Source organism: Euleptes europaea, chromosome 1 (assembly GCF_029931775.1).
Source record: "Euleptes europaea isolate rEulEur1 chromosome 1, rEulEur1.hap1, whole genome shotgun sequence".
Taxonomy (NCBI): Eukaryota; Metazoa; Chordata; class Lepidosauria; order Squamata; family Sphaerodactylidae; genus Euleptes; species Euleptes europaea.
This window is the reverse complement of record NC_079312.1, coordinates 62,572,648-62,593,044: the sequence shown is the minus strand read 5'-3', so window position 1 is coordinate 62,593,044 and position 20,397 is coordinate 62,572,648. Positions and strand designations below refer to the sequence as shown.

The 20,397-nt window shown below is 41.1% G+C and overlaps 1 protein-coding gene across 1 annotated transcript; it reads right to left on the bottom strand.

The window, feature by feature from the left end:
- Positions 1-1,764: 1,764 nt before the first annotated feature.
- Positions 1,765-20,331, bottom strand: ACTR8 (actin related protein 8). The gene is made up of 13 exons (XM_056854743.1): positions 20,190-20,331; positions 17,937-18,107; positions 15,218-15,328; positions 14,623-14,727; positions 12,476-12,649; positions 10,945-11,038; positions 10,139-10,271; positions 9,671-9,824; positions 6,209-6,304; positions 5,712-5,852; positions 4,236-4,500; positions 2,995-3,158; positions 1,765-1,908 (listed from the first exon to the last, which is right to left on the bottom strand). The coding sequence occupies exons 1-13, from the start codon at positions 20,322-20,324 to the stop codon at positions 1,765-1,767; spliced, it is 1,887 nt and encodes a 628-aa protein (XP_056710721.1). The 5' UTR covers positions 20,325-20,331.
- Positions 20,332-20,397: the final 66 nt, after the last annotated feature.

The following is a 20,397-nucleotide window of genomic DNA, read 5'->3' as shown; positions in this document are numbered from 1 at the left end:
CACATATAGTGCTACAACAGAGGTAATAATATCCAATAAAAATCCAGTCTCTGAAACGAGTATCATCTCTTTTTCTCCCCCGTTATTAATGAAGGAGCTTGTTCTGTGTATTAACCATTTTCATGCAACAAATTCGTGGACTGTCCTGCCAATCGGTACAATCTTTCTAAAACTGTTCCTATGCGCTGATTCTTTTTTCTGAAGTACACAGAATTGGATAACTACCAGTATAGAGGTATAACTGCTGCCTTTCCACCACTCCTGGAATATGTCACTTTCACAGCAGCAACCTGACAGCCTGTAACAAGCAAGGGCTGTGGCTCTGTGACAAAGCAACCCCCAGCATCTCCACTTCAAAGCATCAGGTAGACGAGGGGAAAAACCTCCAACTGAGACTCGGGAGAGCTGCTGCCAATTGAGCTAGGTAATACTGGCCAAAGATCTGAAACAGTATAAGACAGCTTCATGTTTGGGAGCAAGACTTGTTTTCCTATTTGCTGCTAAGTTTAAGTTTTTGCATGTATTGAGGTATGTAACATTTTTAGCAGTAGCTAGAATACAGTGGGGGAAGGGAAGGTGATTGTAAGCTGCTTTGAGACTCCTTACAGTAGAGACAAGTGGGGTATAAAAACCAACTCTTCTATATTTAAGAACATGCTTGTATCACTGATGGTTCTACTAGTTGAAGATCTAGGACAAGGGTAGTCAACTTTTTTTTTTTTACACACATGCCAACAAAATTTGCAATGGATGTCTGTGAGGCTACTAGTATGTAGCACTGGGAGCATCTCTTGGATTCACCTTGGACTTGGTTGGTGACTGTGAAGGATGTGGCGATGATGGGCATAAGCCATGCCTGTCACCTTCTCTCACACCTCTGGCTCCAGCAGTGCCGCCAGTGCTTTGGTTGCTTAGGTAGAGACCTGGCCCTGGGTTCCAGTCAAAATAGTCTGGTGGGCAACGGTTGTTATGGGTGCCAGAGGTTGCCTATTCCTGTTCTACGATTTAGCATTTAGCCTGCTGCAAAGGTACTTATTGCTCTCTTAACAAGTTCCAGGATGTAAACTCGCGTGCCTTTTCCTCCTTTCTCTTGAGTAGGGGCTCTTAAGTGTTCTGTGCCATGCAAACATGCATGGGTATCCCAAATTTGTAATTGAAGTGTTCAAAGTATTAATCCCTCTGCAACCTCCAACTTATACAAATTAGGGTTCTTGATGGTTGCAATAAAAACAAACAAGCTATAGTGAATTACTTGCTGTTAAGTGTTTTCCAGTTCATTCTAACAGAAGTTAACAGATGCCAAACAAGCACACGTGTCTCATTATGTGTGTGTGTGTGTGATCTCATTATAGGATGAGCTGCATTTTACTATTACAATAATTTATCCTTTGTTTTCTGTGTAAAAATAAACTTTGCTCTGGCATACCAGTGCAGGGTTTTTTGTGTGTGTGACCCTACGCTTTCCTCCCTAGAGCTAAGTTCAGTTGTACTAAAGTAGACCAGTTTCAGAGCATATAGCCACATTGGTCTGCAGTAGAAGAGCTAGATTTGAGTCCAGTAGCACTTTAGAGACCAACAAGATTTTCAGGGTATAAGCTTCTGGGAGTCAAAGCTCCCTTTGTCAGACAGAACAGATCAGACATTATGACTACTCCAATCCTGATCTCAGATATTTCGAATATCGTTTTTCAAATGAGAGCATTACTTTTTATATAATAAACTTTTATTTAAAAAAAAAAAACACCAGGGGAAAAAATCAGTGAATCACCAAACAAACGCAGCTCTTTCACGTAACATACGGACACCAAAGCGCTGCCATTCTCGTTGATATATCCAAAGCTCCTGTGTCGTATCCAGGCAAGCTAGAACAGCACCCCCTTTCCAAGCGATCAAACGGGGATCCATGTCCTAAGATGGTCACGTGAAAACGATAAGACAAGGCAATTAGCAGAATATAAGCAAGCAACACAACCTTATTTATGGCCTGGATCCTAAGCCTTGCTTCATTCTCTTACAAGGTTGGTATCCCACTATGAAGAACATTCCTCCAGTGTTTGATGCTTCCATTCAAGCAACATTAGTTTCTTTCAATGAAAGACATCAGAGGTGCATGCTCTATGGCACAGGACCACCCCACAATAGACACCGACTGCATGGCACAAGCAGAAGCAAATCTTAGCATTCAAGCCCACAGCTTCCAAATCTCAATTTACAATCCGGTTTTCTTTAAATGACTAGCTGCTGACTAACAGTTTTCCATTTGATAATTCCAGTTATCAAAATTATCTTTTGACACTGAGATGTTTGACTTTAACAACATCCCAATTTTCCTGCAAAGTAGCATCTTCAGCTTAAAACTTCCCTTGCCATCTCAATATATAAGAAAGGAGAAATCGTAATATTTACTGGTTAGCAAAAAGGATCTCCTTAGTTGTTGCGTTTAGCTGGTGTTCATTTTAAAAGAAAAGGCTGATTCTTAGCTATTTAATGTCTTATTCCATGTCATAAACTACTAATTCAGTGTGTGTGTGTGTTTTGCCGTCAAGTCACAGCTGGCTAATGGCAGCCCTGTAGGATTTTCAAGGCTAGAAATGTTCAGAGATGGTTTGCCATTGCCTTCCTCTGTGTAACACCCCTGGTATTCCTGGGAGGTCTCCCATCCAAAAACTAGCCAGGATCAAGGGTGAGAGTTTGAGACTGGCCCAAGGTAAACCAGCAAGTTTCCATGGCAGAGTGGGGATTCCGGCTTTCCCAGATCCTAGTCCAACACCTTAATCGCTATGGCTCTTAATTAAGTATGTAAACTAGTATATATTGCACATATAGGAAGTAACATGCTTTCTGTATTGGCAAATGTATGTAATTGCAATATATAATACACCCCTCTCTAAAAGTGTATGTGCTGTAAGAAAAGAAGGAAGAAACTACAATTTCAACAGGCTTGGATTCACTAAGGCTATCCTCAGGCATTCCACCAGCCTCTGAGATTTGTACCTTTGGTCTTGTAATAACTTCTACGTTTTCAACCACTCTCCTGAAAGAAGGGGGCATTTTGTTAAGAATTCTGTGCTGAAGAAATTCTTGGGCTTTGTGGAACATCAGACCACCTCCTACCACCAGAATGGAACTGTACATTTTCTTTTTTGTATCATCTGATGCTGGAAAAATAGAAGCATAAGAATTACATATAAATGGTAAAGAATTCAACTAACATCATACAGAAGAAGGAAACAACTATTGAAAAATGAGAAGAAGAGTTGGTTTTTATAAGCCGACTTTCTCTACCACTTAAGAAAGAATCTAGCCAGTTTACAATCACCTTCCCCTCCCCACAACAGACATCTTGTGAGGCAGGTGAGGCTGAGAGAGCTGTGACTAGCCCAAGGTCACCCAGCTGGCTTTATGTGGATGAGTGGGGAAACCAATCCAGTTCACCAGATTAGCGTCTGCCGCTCATGTGGGGGAATGGGGAAGCAAACCCAGTTCTCCAGATCAGAGTCCACTGCTCCAAACCACCGCTCTTAACCATGACACTGCGCTGGCAATGAAATATTGGCTGTGTGTCACAGTAACCAGACAATGCCTTGGACAATGTACCACTGAGATGGTGGTGGTCGTAAGACCCAACAGCCTCTGTACATTGACCACCTGTTGTTAGGGTCAGTGAGGGAAATTCTTAGGACAATTTATCAGTCCAGTATTAGATAAGCACTGCTAGTTTGAGATAACTGTAATAATATAAATAAGGATGAACTATATTTTAAAAGAACATGCAGAAATTAGCTCTGAGGAGAGAAGTCTGTAGAACTTCTCAAATAGGGTTGCTGCTTCTGTGGACAAAGGAGATAATTCTGAGGAGACTTTTGTACCTACTCCCCAGGTCTAGAAGTTTCCAAATAGTGGTTCTGTGCAGGCCCAAAGCCCATAAGTGATGCATTAAGGCAACAAAGTAGTAATGGCTTGGATCCCACCTAGATTTCCATGGGAACAAAGGAGGGGGTGATTTTTGCCATGCTATTCTTGACAGGTCCCCATCCCCCAGGAGCAGCATTTCATGGTGTGTTTTGTGCTGCTGAGAGAGGGAGGAATCAGTAAAAATCACCTCCCCGTCCCTCTAGTACCCACAGAAATCTAGCTGGGATACATGACCATGCGTAGCTTCTGCAAACTGAAGGAACAAATACTAGCATGGACCTTGTCCAAAGCATAAAACAACGAAACAAAAAAGGGCATACCACAACAGTCGATGCTGTGCAGAATTGCTTTGTCGAGGCCTAACGCTTTCCCTTCGAACTGAGATACAGCAGTTTTTCTGGACATGTGAGCTGTTAGCTGTTCTTCAGAGTCATTTCCAGCTATAATACAGTCACTGTGAGAGGTGCCCAGTTCCACGTCTTGGGGATAGAGATTTTCAGCAATGCCCGAAGACTGGCCACGCAAGTCTCCCTCAAATCCACCAGGCTTGGACATGGACTTTCGATCTGCTGTCGCTTTTGCAGACTTTAAAAAAGCAGGGGGGAGAAACATGGCAAGTTACACTGAATGCAAAATAAATTCCATACTGTGCCAAAAAAAAAAAAGTATGTTCTGCCTCGTAACGTAAGGGTTAGGAAGTAACCCTCGAAACCCATGCTCCTGGTTTGACACTCTTCTTGTTTGATTATTACATAATCAAGAGCTGCAGTCTTTAAAGTTAAGAGCCAGAAAAGCAACTTTTGTTGCTTAAGAGTTCTTCATAGCAGACTGGGAGCACAGCGGAAGAGATTCATGCAACCGCACTGGTACAAGCCACTCTACAAGTCACCCAAAGACTGAATCAACAGGATTATTAGGGTGCTTCACTAATATACCACAACTGAAGTTTAGCTTTAATTTTTTTGGGGTAAAAAGATATCCTGTCTTATCTAACATATTTCAAAATAGCTACCAGAACAAAGTGACAGCATAACCAAAGTAGGCTAGAATTTTACAGCTAGATTTGAGACCAGGAGCGCCTTAGAGAGCAACAAGATTTTCAGGCTACGACCTTTTGAGAGTCAAAGATCCCTTCATCAGATATGGTATCCGATGAAGGGAGCTTTTGACTCTCAAAAGTTCATCCCCCGCTTTATACATTTTTAAAAGATCTTGGAGATAGATACCATCTGAAGAACATCTTATACCAGTTTTCCCTAATGGATTGGGAAGATGAAAATTTTATTTCTTTTGTCCATAGTAATTCCCATTGTTTCATTGGTATCATTTCTCCAAAGTTTTGCATCCATTTGATGATACATATTTTGACTTGTTCCGTCTCCGTATCAAATGTCAAAAGAAATAGATAAAATTTGGTCAGCAGGTGGTCTTGTGATTTAATTATTGTTTGTTCAAATTCTGTTAATTTTCTTGGGTTACCTCCAACTAGCAAATGTGCATGGGGGAAAGCACACCAAAGTCCTAGAGCTACTTCTGAGAGAGCACTCTTCAAATATCCAATAGTTTTAACTTCCTTCGGGGGGAGCAAGGCTCAGATATAAGGTTTTAATCAAAAGGAAACTTATGAGAAAAGTTATCAAAGCCCGACCTTTGCCATGGTTACAAGAGGTCTTTATACAGAAGCTGTCAATATCATTCCCCTATTCTCTGAAAACAAAGCTTTAATTAAATATAATTAAGTCTATCAAGGTAACAGGTCTCATAGGACGTGAAGAAGGGGGAAAAGTCACACTCACTTGCTCCTGTTTACTTTGTGTTGCTAAGAGATAATGTTCATCATGTGGGTCCTCTGGATCACCTTGTGATCTTTGCTGCAAGGATGTCATTTTCTGCCCCACAATTCCAAACATTGTCGGATAAAACAGTGCCATTGGAGCCTAATCATGAGAGACGGGGGGAACTTTAAAGGATTTCAAACTTCTTTTTATAGCCTTACCTGCTTATACTTGCTGAATAGTTAAGCAATTGATTTTAGATGCACATGTTCTTGTTCCAAATGGCATGAAACTTAAGAATTAGAAGCATGGAAATGTTTAATTTGAAATTTTAGATTTTAAAAGTTGGCTACATCCCACATCCTTTAAAGATTACAGCCATTAAACAAAACCTTTGAGATGGAATAAGAGTAAACTTTTAACAGATAGAAGTTTAAATTATCAATCTAGTCACATTTTCTACAGACTTTTGCATCTTTAAACTGTGTTCCAAAGGTTATAAAATCATAAACTCTTACCTGTAATTTTTCATCTCCCAGCCGCAACTGATATAATAAAGCTGGAGAATCTGGGTGTCGAACTTGGAACTCATGATCTTGCAGCCCAGATAAATCCTGATTGTAAAACACAGACATATTATGAATGCTTTAATAGACATCAGTTCTCTACGTCTGCTGTCTCTAGCAGCTCAGAAACTGAAATAGGAAGCTTCACCCATATATGTAAAATTTGGCTTTCTCCCAGGTTCCTTTTAAATTCACAGCTACACAATGTGCATAGAAGTTAATTCAAAAAGGCAGCAGATCGTATACCTTGCAGTTGTGGACAAGTTTACATCGGAACCACAAAACGCAGCATACAAACAAGGATAAAAGAATATGAAAGATACTGCAGACTTGGCCAACCTGAGAAATCAGCAGTGGCTGAACATGGACTGACCCAAACAGGACACAGGGTCTTATTCCAAGACACTGAAAGACGGGACAATTCTACCAACTATTTTGTCAGATTGCACAGAGAAACCATTGAAATTCATAAACATCAGCACAACTTTACAGAAGAGAGTTTAAGAATGAATAAGGCTTGGCTTTCTGTCCTGAAAACCTCCAGACTAACAAAGACTACAGTCCACAATAGCCACACGGATTAGCTTTGGATTCCACTGTTAACAGATCACTTCAGGATACAATGATTCCACATTAACATACCACACCCTCTTAGCACATTATCTTGATACTTACAGGACAATGATTAGCACATTACCTTCAATACTTTGCAGGACAATGACTCAGCTCAAACCCAACCCCCTTCTGACTATATATTGCTCTTCCTACACACTTGACACTGAGAGACACTGTCCTTCAGTGTTACTCCTCTGAAGATGCCTGCCACAGCTGTGGGCGAAACGTCAGGAAAGAAAATACCTAGACCACGGTCACACAACCTGGATAACCTACAAGAACCAATGAACTCTGACTGTGAAAGCCTTCAACAATATTTTGCAGCAGATAACGTTTGCGTTATACAAAGCTTTTGCAAAACCACCAACAGAATACTTAGGCAGCCAAGCTGAACTGCTGGCTCAAAGAAAAAAAATAAGAGAGCTCTTTTCTGAAGAAATTCAGCAACCTTATACATCTTTTAATTCATTTTTTCAGCTGCAGCAATGAAAATGTTCTTCCTGTGCCAAAATATTATGTTTATGCTATTCATTTTAAGGGGAATAATTGTTTGCCTATCTGAAATATGAATATTATACTTCAAAGTTACTTAGAAAATCTCATGCTCCAGAAAAAAATAATAGCCTTGTTGGACGAAACAGAAAGTCCATCCAGTCCACAGCTATATTTCTGACAGTGGCCTGCCAGACCTCTCGCTTACTGAGGTCTACTTTAATGTACCTAATTATATTTAATCCAAGCTTTTGTTTCACATAATGGAAAGGGAATCATATTGATAGTACATGTATGTGTGCGCAACACATCTTTTCATTATGATGATGGTTATGCTTTGATCACTTCCTATCTCCTTGTATGAGCTTCCTGATGATTAAGATTCTCTACAGAACCAGTGCTCTTCCATGAAGTTAAACTATGAGATATTGAAGCAGACTCTCATCAGCAGTGTTTTTGAGGAAAGGTCATAAGCCTAGTATGATAGTGACAGCCACCCAATAATTAGTGTCCCCAATGTCTGGCAACCAAACTACCTCTAAAGAAGCTCCAGATTTAGCTTCTCTAATGTTGACAGAACTATTCTCACTGAATTTCTCTACCTCTTTTAATACCATCTATGCTATTGGCCATAACCTTTTGGGGAAACAAATGATGTAAACTGATTATGCTTGATGTCAAGCAGTTTCCTTCTAATGTTAAGTAGAACCAACTTCCAATCAATTTCACTGTCTGGACATCCAATCTAATATTTGAGGACACAGAGAATACATTTCTCTCTATTCAGCATCTCAACTCAGTTTATAAAGTTATACGCTATCACTGTTCATGACATATTTTCCGGTTTGTTTCACAATCCAAATGCTGAATCTGACCTATAGTATTCTAAACAGCCTAAGACTAAAGCCCTTAGTCCTCCAGTTAGTCAGGACTGTAAGACTATATGTTAAGATCAGTAGCAGCTGCTACAGGTGTCTACACTTCTGAGATTAGGTGGGTAGCTACTAGTGATGAGGTCTTTTCTAAAAAAAAATTATTTAACAAAAGCATTTGGTGGGTTTTAACTTGTGGATGGTTTTAGTTTTATCTCTGGTAAATCTATTACTTCAAAAAACTGGTATTGGATTAGTGCAGAAATGACTTCCACCCTAGAGGTTACATCTATATTACACTAATTTGGTCTGCACTTACCTATGTCCAGAAGCCTGACTGCAAATTAGTACCGGTAGCTGGCAAAAGGAACAGTATGGGGGATGAGTTATCATCCTCAAGCATGGAGCACTCCAGTACTTAGAGATGCCATACTGAGGCAAAATATTTATCAGCTAACACCTCAGCCTATTACTCCAGAAGGACTGGGAAAGCATGAAGCCTAGATTGTATTTCTTCCTTTTGGGACAGAAAGATTGGGGATGATCCCAGCAAGGAATAAACTCCAAGGGGAAATGATACATTTTCTGAACATGAGGGAGAAGTGCTCTTATTCTTACATTTTGGCCATTTTGTCTCAAGCCATGAAGACTAAAGCCTTAAAAATGGAACTCCAGCTGGAATATGTGGTGAGGAACCATGGGGAAAAATTCTAAGCTCTGAGAACTAAGGTAATGGAGGCCTTTAAATGCTGCAACTTTTAAGGGTTGGATATGTATAGTGTTAGGGTATAAAGGACTACATATTACACTATTTCGGCTTGATGCTTGTACTATCTTATATTCTGAATGCCCTTAGCCTGATCTTTGTACCAACACCGCACCCAATATGGTCCTGCTTCCCAAAGAGCGGTAAAAAGGAGGGACAAAGCTTGCCATCGCTAAAGTGTGACAGATTGTCCCCACGCTAGTAAGTATAAGCAAAGCATGAGATTTAGTAATTATGCAGAGCCTTTACATGGCAATGCAGTAAAGAGTGATAGAAGTACTAATCCATTTAGCAGATTATGTCTCTTCCAGATTAGTGGGGGGCAGAGGACAATACCCAGAGAGAAGTTGGTACACCAAGCGGAAAGGGACCTGGGAAGACCACAGAACTTTTTGAGCCTTCAGACAAAACAATAACAGGGCTTGCAAGACCATTTTCTAACCGGATTATTAATGTTTTAGCTTCATTTTTGCTTTTTAAAAATAGCTTTTGAATTTTATGAAAGCCATTTTTGACACTAATTTAATGGAATATCAGGACATACATCTTTCAAACAAAGGCAGAAAACCCCAAGGGACTCTTGGTTGCACTAGCCTGTGACAAAGGAATTTCCTTAGGGCAATGGAACGTGGTGAGATATGGGCCCGGCCCCCTGGATTTTGAGCTTACCTGGTCTAAATGGCAAAAGGTTTCTTTTAGGTGCTGAAGAAGAAGACAGTCTGTCCTTTTAGCTAACTGGCAGTCTCTGTAAGGAAATCCAGCTCGCTGCATAAGCCAATAAAAACATCTTGACACATCAGAACCTCCATATGCAAGGCATAATCTAAAAACAAACATACAAACAAGTAGCTTAGAGGTTTACATCTTTTCCAGAAAAGATCTACTGCACCTTCATAGGAAATTTAAATAATTCATAAATATGATGACCCATGATTACCACTTCAGTTATTTTAAGTCTTGCTATGCCAGCATGTATTTTTATATAAGCCACACCATCATTTTGCTAACACAAAGTTTTAAGGCACTTTCACAAGCCTTGCGTGAAGGGTTAAGATATGCCATCCTGTATAGAACTCCTAGACCTGGAGAGATCATAACTGCATACTGAAATGTTTGCTCCCACTTTGTGATACCTACCTGGTATTACGATGTGAAACACCATCTTCAACACAGCAAACACTTGTCTTCTGATCTCCCACATCAACAATGCATGCGCTACCTAAACCACTTCCAAAAGTAGCACAGACAGACTCCTGATGCACCACTATTCCTAAAAACAGAAAGGGGGGAACATTGTAATAGACATCACTATTTTGCCAGCCAACCCAGACACATTTTTCATGTCTGCAACATTGCTGGACACATTCCATGATAAGCTGTTTTATAACCTTTGAAGAATTATGTGTTTTTGAGGAACAAGTCATGGAAAAAACAAACGCATCCATAGCTTGAACTAGATCTCACTTTTCCTGCCACATTCTAAGCGACTGATGGCTTCCTGAATGCAAACCCATAGTGCTCTTCTCGTACCACTAAAGTAGGTGTACCAATCAGGTGGGAAATATGAACACATTTGTCCCCATCCACACTGCTGTGGTACTCGTACACAAACTACATGAGGTAGAATTCCAGAGAAGCAACTCCCACAAGACTCAGTACATGATGAAACTGTGAGCCAGCTGTGTGAAAGACAGTTAAGTAGGTTTTGGGCATCATGACCTCAGAAACAACCCTATTGTTCTAAAACTGGGGACTAGTTTTATAACACTGCACCATACTTATTTCATGATGGTTCAGTTTTGACAGACAGAAAGATGTATACCATCTGGTGATGCCGGGCTATAAGGAAAAGGGTCAGAAGACTCATATGATTCAAATTCAGAAACAAAAGATCATTTAAATATCTCTCCATTACAGAACTGAAGTAGATGCTGCTCTATTACCTGAGAAGCCCATCTTCATTAGGATCATATTTACTATTTCTTTCACATGCTGTTTATTATAGATGTCTGGAATCAGTAAAATGCATCGGTAATACTGAAAGAAGAGAAGAACCAAATTAGGATTCCCGTTCTAAACCATCCCTCTTCATGAATGATGTCATGAGATATAGAAGTAAGGCAAGCGGAAAAGGTTAGGCTACTGGTTCAAGGTACAGTCAATTTTATTATTTGGGTTGAATCCAGACTAGCATTTCCATTAATGCAAGGCACTTCTGTCAGTGGAACAGAACACTCTTGCCTCCTCCTCCTTCCCTACTGAAGCCCACTGATCTCAAAATCTTGCTCCCGGGGCCCCAGAGACCCTCCAATACAGCCTAAGAGGCAAACTGGGCAGGGGGGGAGGGTTGCAGCAGGAAGAGGGAATTGGTGGAAATTACCTGGAAAAGCCCTGACCTGGATAGTTCCAGGCTAGCCTGATCTCGTCAGATCTCTGAAGCTAAGCAGGATCAACCCTCGTAAGTATTTGGATGGGCAACCTTCAAGGAATACCAGGGTCATGATTCAAGGCAGGCAATGACTAATCACTTCTGAACGCCTCTTGCCTTGAAAGCCCTACAGGGTTGTAATAAGTCAGTTGTAACTTGATGCCACAAAAAAACTAACAAAAACCTGGATAGCCCAGGCTAGCCTTATCTCGCCAGACCTCCAAGCATCATGACAAAGAGGCAGGCAATGGCAAACCACCTCTGAACATCTCTTGCCTTGAAAATCCCACTGGAGTTGCCATAAATCAAAACAAACAACCAAAAAACCCCTCCCCTCTTACATTAGTGGAAAATGTAGTGGATCCAACCACATTTTATTTTAGGCAATAGGAACACCTAAAAGGTGTTTCTAATAAATGCTGGAATGCTCTTAATTTTTCCACCCAAACGACCCCACACCTTTTCTATTTCTACATAGTGTGATGTGAAAATTGTTTTATTTACCCAAGATTTTGGTAGGTTTTAATTTGCAAATGGTTTTCACTATCTGCAGTGATGTGGCTTTTTGACTGACACTCAATTGTTGAAGTTTTAACTTGATTTTTATATTTGGACTGGTTTTTAAATTTGACTGCAAGATGCTCTGGATAGTGACTCAATAGAAAGTCGGAATTTCAATTTTTCATAAAATAAATAATTTAGCAAAACACAATGTTATAAAGCATTAATTAAAAATAAAATAACAACATGCAAAAACATCAGTGGAAAACAGCAAAAAGCCTAGAAGTACAGTTAGGTTTTCAAGCAGTGGTGGAAAGAGTAAAGGAAGCCAATCAATCAGAGCTTTAACGAGATGGAATTATATAGAGTGAGTGCCGCAGATGTAAAGAACCTGTTGTACCACCGATTAATTATTTTCTTAGTAAACAAGGGGAGAGAGTTTCAATAGGTGACTTCAGAAAGGAAAGGTGTGTACAGTTATAATGGTTAAATACATTAGAGTGGTAAGAATTTGCCAGTCATAGTTGTATTCCGCTGTAGCTCACCTTTAAATCCTTAAGAGGTATTTCTAAATATTTCTGTATTGCATGTGACCATATAACTTCAAGATCTGCTAGGACTGCAGTAAGGGAACCACCTGGCCCTGAATGAAGGTTAAACTGCCCTCGTCTAATAGGCCAATGAACACTGTAACAATCCAAAGGGTTAACATATAATGCCTGAAAAGAAAAAGAAAGTCAACTTAATATTTCTTTCAAAAGCCTGTCTTGGCATTACAGTGTATGGCAGCCCATTCCTGAAGAGGGGGCTGAAGCTCCTTTGGAGCCGGCATGACCCTGCGCCAGTGTAGGTGCTACCTTATCACAGAATAAGGTTGCACTTATGCTGGTGCAAGGGCAAACACACCGGTGTCCAGTTAACTTATTCCCAGAAGTGAAAAACCATGCCGTCGTGGTGGTGGGAGTTCCTGGGGCATTCTGGGGATGGAGCTGCCTTTAGGCAGTTTCCACAGCCCTTTCATCCTGTGTGGCAGAAGGCTGCCCCACCTTTTTCGGTGGCACAGCCTCACTATTCCCTATGGGGCATTTCCCCCGTTTTTCTTTATTTTTTTAAAAGGGTTTTTTTTGTCTTTACAGTGGCCAGGAAGCCTCCCAGCCGCCGCGGATCTACCCCCTCCCTTCAGGACTGCGCTCAGAGTCTATTATTCTGGAGACTGTATAAAACAGAAATGTTCAGGAGCATGTCTTTATAAATGGAATAGGGCTGTAATATAATGGAATAGTTCAGGACAATGCTTCTTTATAAATGGAACAGGACTTTAGTCCAGTGTTTATTGTATGTATTATCCTATTTTTACTGGATTGTCTTCTACTTTTTGTAATTCCGTAATTTGCACTGTTTATATAATATCTTATACCCTATTCTTTTTGCATTGTTCTAATCTTAGTCCTAATGCGTTGTTACTGGATGCATTATGCTGCTTGATTACATTGTTTCATATCATGTGATCTGTCTTACATTTCAGTGGGAAAGGAGGGCTATAAATATAATAAATAAAAGAAAAACATCAGGAAATGGCTATAACACTCATATCTGTTGATATATCAAAATATCACAGTTATGGCAGGACAATTTGTAAAAGTATGAGCTGAGTCTAGACAGTGAACTAAATATTAGCAAAAGCTGTGATAAATTACTGTTCAGTTGGTGAGAAAATGTAATTCATAATAAAATGCTACATAAGAAATTTTAAAATCATATTAAAACATACAACACTGTTCAGTCCTTAGCTTTAATTATTTTGTTTCAAAATAATGGATCATTACAAAAGATCCATCCATTTCACAGCCAGTTTTCACCTCTACCTTTACTGCATGAGTGACAATCCAACAGAAATAAAGCCGACTAAAATAGCCTTGATAAAACTCGATAAGTTATAGTTTCTCTATATTAATCATAAAGTTTCATTTTGAAGAGATATATGTAATGAAATCATTACTATAGGCAGGTGATATGATCGTTATTTCATTTACATTTTATGGGCTGGAGTTGACCAAAGAATCACCATACAAATAGGTAAGTTTTGATCCTCTGCTATGAAAATACAGGCTGAGATAATGTCTTGTGTATAATTCTCTTTGATAACCCTTTTCATTGTCTGATGTACTAGGATGAATGATATATGTAGCAATATGGTTTTAGGTAATTAGTTGGCGCTATTTGTTCTGCTTCTGTAGGGCTTGTGGGCTGTAATACCGAATTACTTGAGGTAAACCATTTTTAAGCCTAACTTACGTTATGTCACATATGACAAATATTTTGTACCAGCATTTGGGTTATTTCTTTCTTCCCCTCTGTATTCATCTCTGCTTGATTTCTTTACTTTAGCTTGCAAACAGCTACTTGCCTGGTCATCAAGAGCAAATAAGAATTATCTCCATGCACTCAAACAGCAAATACTTGGTAAAGCTCAAAAAATTACTTTTCCTCCTTCAGGCCACCCATTTACAACTCATTTAACTAGTTGTACAAACAAACACCTCTGCAGACAAGTGACTGAGGCCAACTCCTTTAAATACTAACTACTGTGTATGATCACAGTTCACCTTTTAAAATACATTTTTGTGAAACTGTTAAGTCAGTTAGATATAGGACTATAATAGATTTCTTAACAAAATGAGAAAGTTTCTACCTCTTCTCCAATGAGATATGCTGGATGATGGGCTGTGTTTGTCCATTTGGTCCCAGAACTGTGATCTAAAATAGCAGGCCTCATCTGTCTATTGTAAGACCGGACCTAAAATGTTACACAAAAAAATTGTGAACTTATCAGTCTAAAGCAATTATTCCTAAATTGAAGTACCACACCAAATAAAAGATCTGTTAACTGGATCAGGGTCCCTAACACAGAAGTGGATGAGGCCAGAAGTCGATGTGGCCTCTTGCAAAGCAGGGCTTCTGACGGGACACTGGAAACATTATTTTGGCAGCAGTTGCAATCAGAAGTCACAGCACAAGGATGCTCAACTGCCAAAGGAAGGTAAGCTGGATGGCCGGAGGGGGTGTATGATTGATGTTGCAGCCAGGTCCCTTTCACATCTGGGAAGAGTAGCAAAGACCTCCCTCCTGTCCCTGCAGCAGCATTGCTGTACTGGACCAAAGGCAAACTTGTCCACTTTGGTTTATAGAGAGAGAAGGCAGGATGTAAATATTTTAAATAAACTAATACATATACCACAGGGTAAAAAAAGTTGGGGACCCCTGCAGTACAGTCTAGAAGTGGTTACCTGATCATGTGATACTGGTATACGCCTGGCCCCATTTGACATCTTTTTGGACCATATTGCTTGATCAACCATTTTAAGGCCATTTTGTCTTTGTTCAGGACTTTCAGGTTTCTAAATAAAAGTTAAAAAAAAAAAAAAAACCAGCCATCAGCTTTCTTCTAAACACAGAAATCTTTCCCATGGTTCCTATCATATAGCTAAGCGCTATGTGCTGGTCCCATCATGTAGGCAAAAAAAAATCCACAAAGAGGAGTCACCCACAGATACTGTAGATGTATCTTAAAACTAAAAAGTGGAGACGTAATCCCCATCAAATGGAAAAGCAATGCCATACCCAAGCACAAAGGCTGGAAGAAAAAAGGCAGCCAAGTTTCATGAGATCTTGACTGATATTTTGGATTGTCACGGAAATCCCAAAGGAGAGGCCTTGGTAGTCATGAAGGGGAGTGAAGGAGTTATGGGAGAGAAAATAGTAGTCAGGGAGGGAATGGGAAATGAAGGCTTCCTAGAGGCACCTGGCTGGCCATTGTGTGAGCAGACTGCTGGACTTGATGGGCCAGGGTCTGATCCAGTAGGGCCTTTCTTATGTTCTAAGGCAGGAAGGAAGGTAAGAGAGGGAAGACTGATGCTGGTGTGTGTGAGGGAGTGGAGAAGTGAGAGTTGGTGTAGTGTCAGAAAATTCTTCCTACTGTAGAACAAATAGGGAGGGGGAAGCAGAGGCAGTTGGAGAACATGTGGGGAGAAGGCCAGTAGGAATGGGTCGGAGGATTTCTCTTCCCTAGCAAATCCTCACGGGTCCCCTGCTGGTAAACTGGTAATACCAGGGCCTGTAGCTCACACAGAAAAGATACTATGCTGCAGCAAAAGACATATAGAGTTTTTATATTATAATCTTTATCAACTGTGGCAACAATGTACAGAACATAACACACTTCTGTCACTTTGAGGAGAATCAAGGAAAAACAAAAAAGACAGCCTCTGGACTTGCCCCATTTATAGTGCTTATGCCTGCTTGGTTTTTAATACAATTTCTAAACTAGTAGAGAGAGGGCTTGAATCCTCAAACAACCTCTCCTCACTTTGACCAGTCGGGTTATATACCTGAAGGTCCCACCCTTTCCCATTCCTCTGTTTCCAACATTGGAAATTTTGGGTTTTTTTTTTTTATTTGTTTGGTTACCACAAAACTGGGATGCCAAACCCAGTTCATGTTAGTGAAGCAGCTTGGAATCTGGTTCTCTTTTCCTTGGGGTTATTTGCTGCCCAGATCCATCTCGGGTTTGAACCTTTGCTTAGGCCTGCATGGAATGGCCTCCTGCCATCCACCCTCTTTTCCTCTCAGCCTCTTCTTTGTCTCTGATCTTCCTGTCTGAGTGGAACATCAATCTGCAGTGTTGCTGTGCTTAGAAGGATTGGCTGTTTATGCATCTTCTAGCAACTGTATTATTATTGAATTCTTGATTTTGACAGCTTGTGATTGCCAGGATTCTCCACCCCAAGATATTATTCCCCCCTCAACAAATTTTATTTCTGCTTTCACTTTATTCATATTTTTAGTGCTCCTCCCAAGCTTGCAGACAAGTCTTGCGACTTTGTCAAAGATCCATTATAGTCATTTGTGTGGATCACTGCTCGCACTGGGGGTATTCCATTAAGGTGGGAGCAGAATTTAAGCCAACAGCACTTTTCAATATTGGCAAGAACCCTTTCCCCTCTCCTATCGTCCCCCTGAGGAGATGTGGGGTAAAGAGTGAGTTTCTACGACAGAGTTCTAATTCAGGGTTTTCCCCTTGCTTATATCCAACCCCACCCCATGGATTTCGTGAGCGTCACTCAGCTCTTTGCCTGAGCGTCTGGCAGAGGCAAGAAAAATTTTTTTTAGAAGGACAAATCAAATCCCCAAAAATGCAGGCAGCCAGGCACCAAATAAACGTCAGAAGAAGGCAAAGTGAAAGCTAGACAGGAACAGAGGAACTGAAACAAATCTGCAGTGTCGCAGGCTGTTCTCAGCTTGGCCCCCCACCCCACTGGCTACACAGGGGTCGCCTAGTGCCTCGGTAATGAGCTCAACATCAACAAACTTGTCGAGCCTGCAGGGGTGAGGGAGAGAAAAAGCAGAAGATTTATAGTGCCCAAGTAGGCACTAAAGCAATAAAATAATATTCTAAGCAAAGGCTTAGGGCTAAAAAGAAAGTAAAAAATACGCTCCGCGGAGCGGAGCTCAGTCACAATGCTGCTCTCAGTTCGACCGGAACTCGGCAACAAAAGCTTATTTGGTGTAAATCTACACTCAGTTTGGAAATTAGCCCACACTCACACTGACATATTTGTTTGGTACAAGAAAAAGAAGAAGAGTTGGTTTTGATATGCCGATTTTGTCTACCTGTTAAGGAGAATCAAACCCCACTCCTCCTTCATGTGGAAGAGTGGGGAAACTAACCCAGTTCATCAGATTAGAGTCTGCCACTCATGTGGAGGAGTGAGGAATCAAACCCAGTTCTCTGTATGGCTAATGCCAAAGGCTGTAGCAATTTCCATGCATGGTTGGAGCAGATGATGAAATACGAATGCACATTGCTATGAAGACCAAGGGTTTTTGTACAATTCATACACATGTTATAGGAAACATGGACAACTATGTAGATTTAGCACACCAAAAGAATCATGAAAATGAACAGAGTGAAATCAGGAAGCTACTACTCAGGTTTCTAAGACTTACACTGAGTCCTTCTCTTAGAAGCCAACTGTCTTTGAATGTGAGTTGTCCTTGTTGTTTGTGTCTTCTTGCAATGACGTGAGGAATACCAACAGGAAGTGTATCTGTAGCTCTTCCAATCCTTAAGGTCATTGAACCAGGATGTATCACGACAATGAAGTTGCTCTGTATTTGCTGAAAATAGACAAACATTAGGAGCAAAATAATCTAGTTTACAGTTAACTTTACAGTTGGCCTCTCATTTTAAAACCCCATTTTGTTTCACACCTTTTTAGTACTATGAATTAAATTCATTTAACCTTGGGCCACCATCAACTAAATACAGAGCACAGTTGTTAATATCTTAACGTTGCTACCTCTTCCTCAAGCTTCCCACACACAAGCATGCTTTATTTATTTATTTATATTTATAGACCACCTTTCATAGACTCACGACTGGAAGGAATCACCAGTTATAATCATTTACAAGAAAGACAAATCAAATCAATACACAATTAAAATAATTCAAAAACAATAAACCCAAACAAGCAATAGACAAGAGTCTACCTAGTAGTGTCAACAGCACAACAAACAGAACAGTATTGTCAGAATAATTAAAGAAAACATTTTTTTTCTCAATCTAACCGCTGAGGCATTGTAAACACAGTTTTGTCCTCTCAAAAAAGACAGAAGAGACCATGCCTATTGTGCCTGTAAGAGAAGGGAGTTCCGAACAGTAGTACCCACCAGAGAAAAGGAACCAAACCAGAAGTTTAAGCAGTGGTATAACAAAATATATATGCAGCTATACCTTTTCTTTACCCATATGGGCTGCACCATCTGCACTGATTCCTCTGTTTCTCTCTGCATAGGGCCATGCAGACCTGGTTTGGTACCATCTTTTTGCAAAGACTGCAGTCAAAGCACATTTGATACCATGTGGATAACAAGGTGTGCATTTCTGCAGGCGCTGCTGCCCACGTTGGCACCACTTTCCTTGTGAGCACGCTAAGATCAGGAAAGTATGGGGGGAAACCGGTGTGAACTCTGTTGTCACTGCGAATGCCTATGTATTTGCAGTTGCAACCAGAGCTACACAGATAATCATCTTGCGTGGAAACACCCTATCTAGAATTCAGACATCAACAGCATTTGCAGACTTAATTTTTTTTTAAAAAAACAAGACAATTTAAAACTAAGACGCATCATTTTTGCCTGACATTTGCTGCAGGAACTTTAGAAGCAATACATAACGAAATATCATTAAAACCAGACCAGCAATAGTTTACCCCAATAGCACTTTACTATTATACTTTCCACACCACCAAATAATCAGATTCCCCCCTTTAGTTGATTTCTACTTCCTTTCCTTTTATCCCTTAGAAGCTCCTTGATCAATTGATCTTGAGCAGCATATATCTAGTGTTGGAGGGATATAAGGACTGAAACAAATCTTGCCACTGACAATGTAGCCTTGGGGTCCCTGTCGCTTAGTAAAAAAGGCATTATGTCAGTCACAGAGGCATTGGATTTGTATGTTAAAAGGGGGGAAATATAGTGTGATCGAAGTTCCTCGTAAAAGCGGCATTCCAAAAGGGCATGGGCTAATGAGTCAATGGAGCCAGAAGAGCAAGGGCAGATCCTGTCTGAGTATGGTATATTCGGAATTCTGCCCTGCATTACCATAGAAGGGTTAGCATTCAATCGAGCCAAGCAAAAAGCTCTAGAGACGAGGAGTTGTCAGATAATATGTATAGGCAGGCAGACCACGTGGAGGGGGTATTCGATTCCTACTTCCTGCATAGGAAAAAACAACATTACGCCGGGGAAGCAAAAAAGGCAAAATGAACCTTCCTCCCCCTGAGCGCAGCATGCGAGAGGGAAGGTTTCTTTTTATTGTCGAAGGCTTTCACGGTCAGAGTTCATTGGTTCTCGTAGTTGATTCGGGCTGTGTGACCGTGGTCTTGGCATTTTCTTTTTGTTTGTAAGAGGCGGGAGCGTGTAAAAATCAAGACGCCCCTACAGGCAGCGTGCTAGTGGTATAACCCAGGAAACCCTGCCCGCTCGCTTCTTCAATTGGGCCCCGCTGGGACGGAGCGGACGATGCCATTCTGCTGCGTGAGGGGTCGCCGCATCCCTTCGAAACCCGGCGTCCCCTCCGCCTCTCGAGGGAAGGGAAGCCTGGAGAGGACGGTTGAAGGGGAGCCTCTTCCGCGAGGAGCTTCTCGCGCCTGCGCACGAGCTTCTCGCGGGGGGGGACGGAGGGGCGGGCCTCACCTCCTGAAGGGACTCGGGCACGGCGGCGGGGACGATGGGCCTCTTGGCCCCGCGCTGCTCCTTCTCCTTGTCGCGCTCCTTGTCCTTCCCATTCTCGGCCGCCGCCGCCGCCTCGCCCTTCTCGGCCTGGGTCATCCGCGTTTCTGCCGGGCTCCAGCTCGGGGGGCCGCCGACTCGGAGCCCGCTAAGAGAGGCTGCGAACGGGCTC

Bases quoted from the DNA above. Each gene is read 5' to 3' on its own strand.
- ACTR8 (XM_056854743.1), bottom strand. From the start codon at position 20,324: ATGACCCAGGCCGAGAAGGGCGAGGCGGCGGCGGCGGCCGAGAATGGG. The intron at 18,108-20,189 runs GTGAGGCCCGCC...GTCTATTTTCAG, and splicing joins TGCCCGAGTCCCTTCAGGAG to CAAATACAGAGCAACTTCAT. The intron at 6,305-9,670 runs GTAAGCTCAAAA...TTTTACAATCAG, and splicing joins CCTTTTGCCATTTAGACCAG to GATTTATCTGGGCTGCAAGA.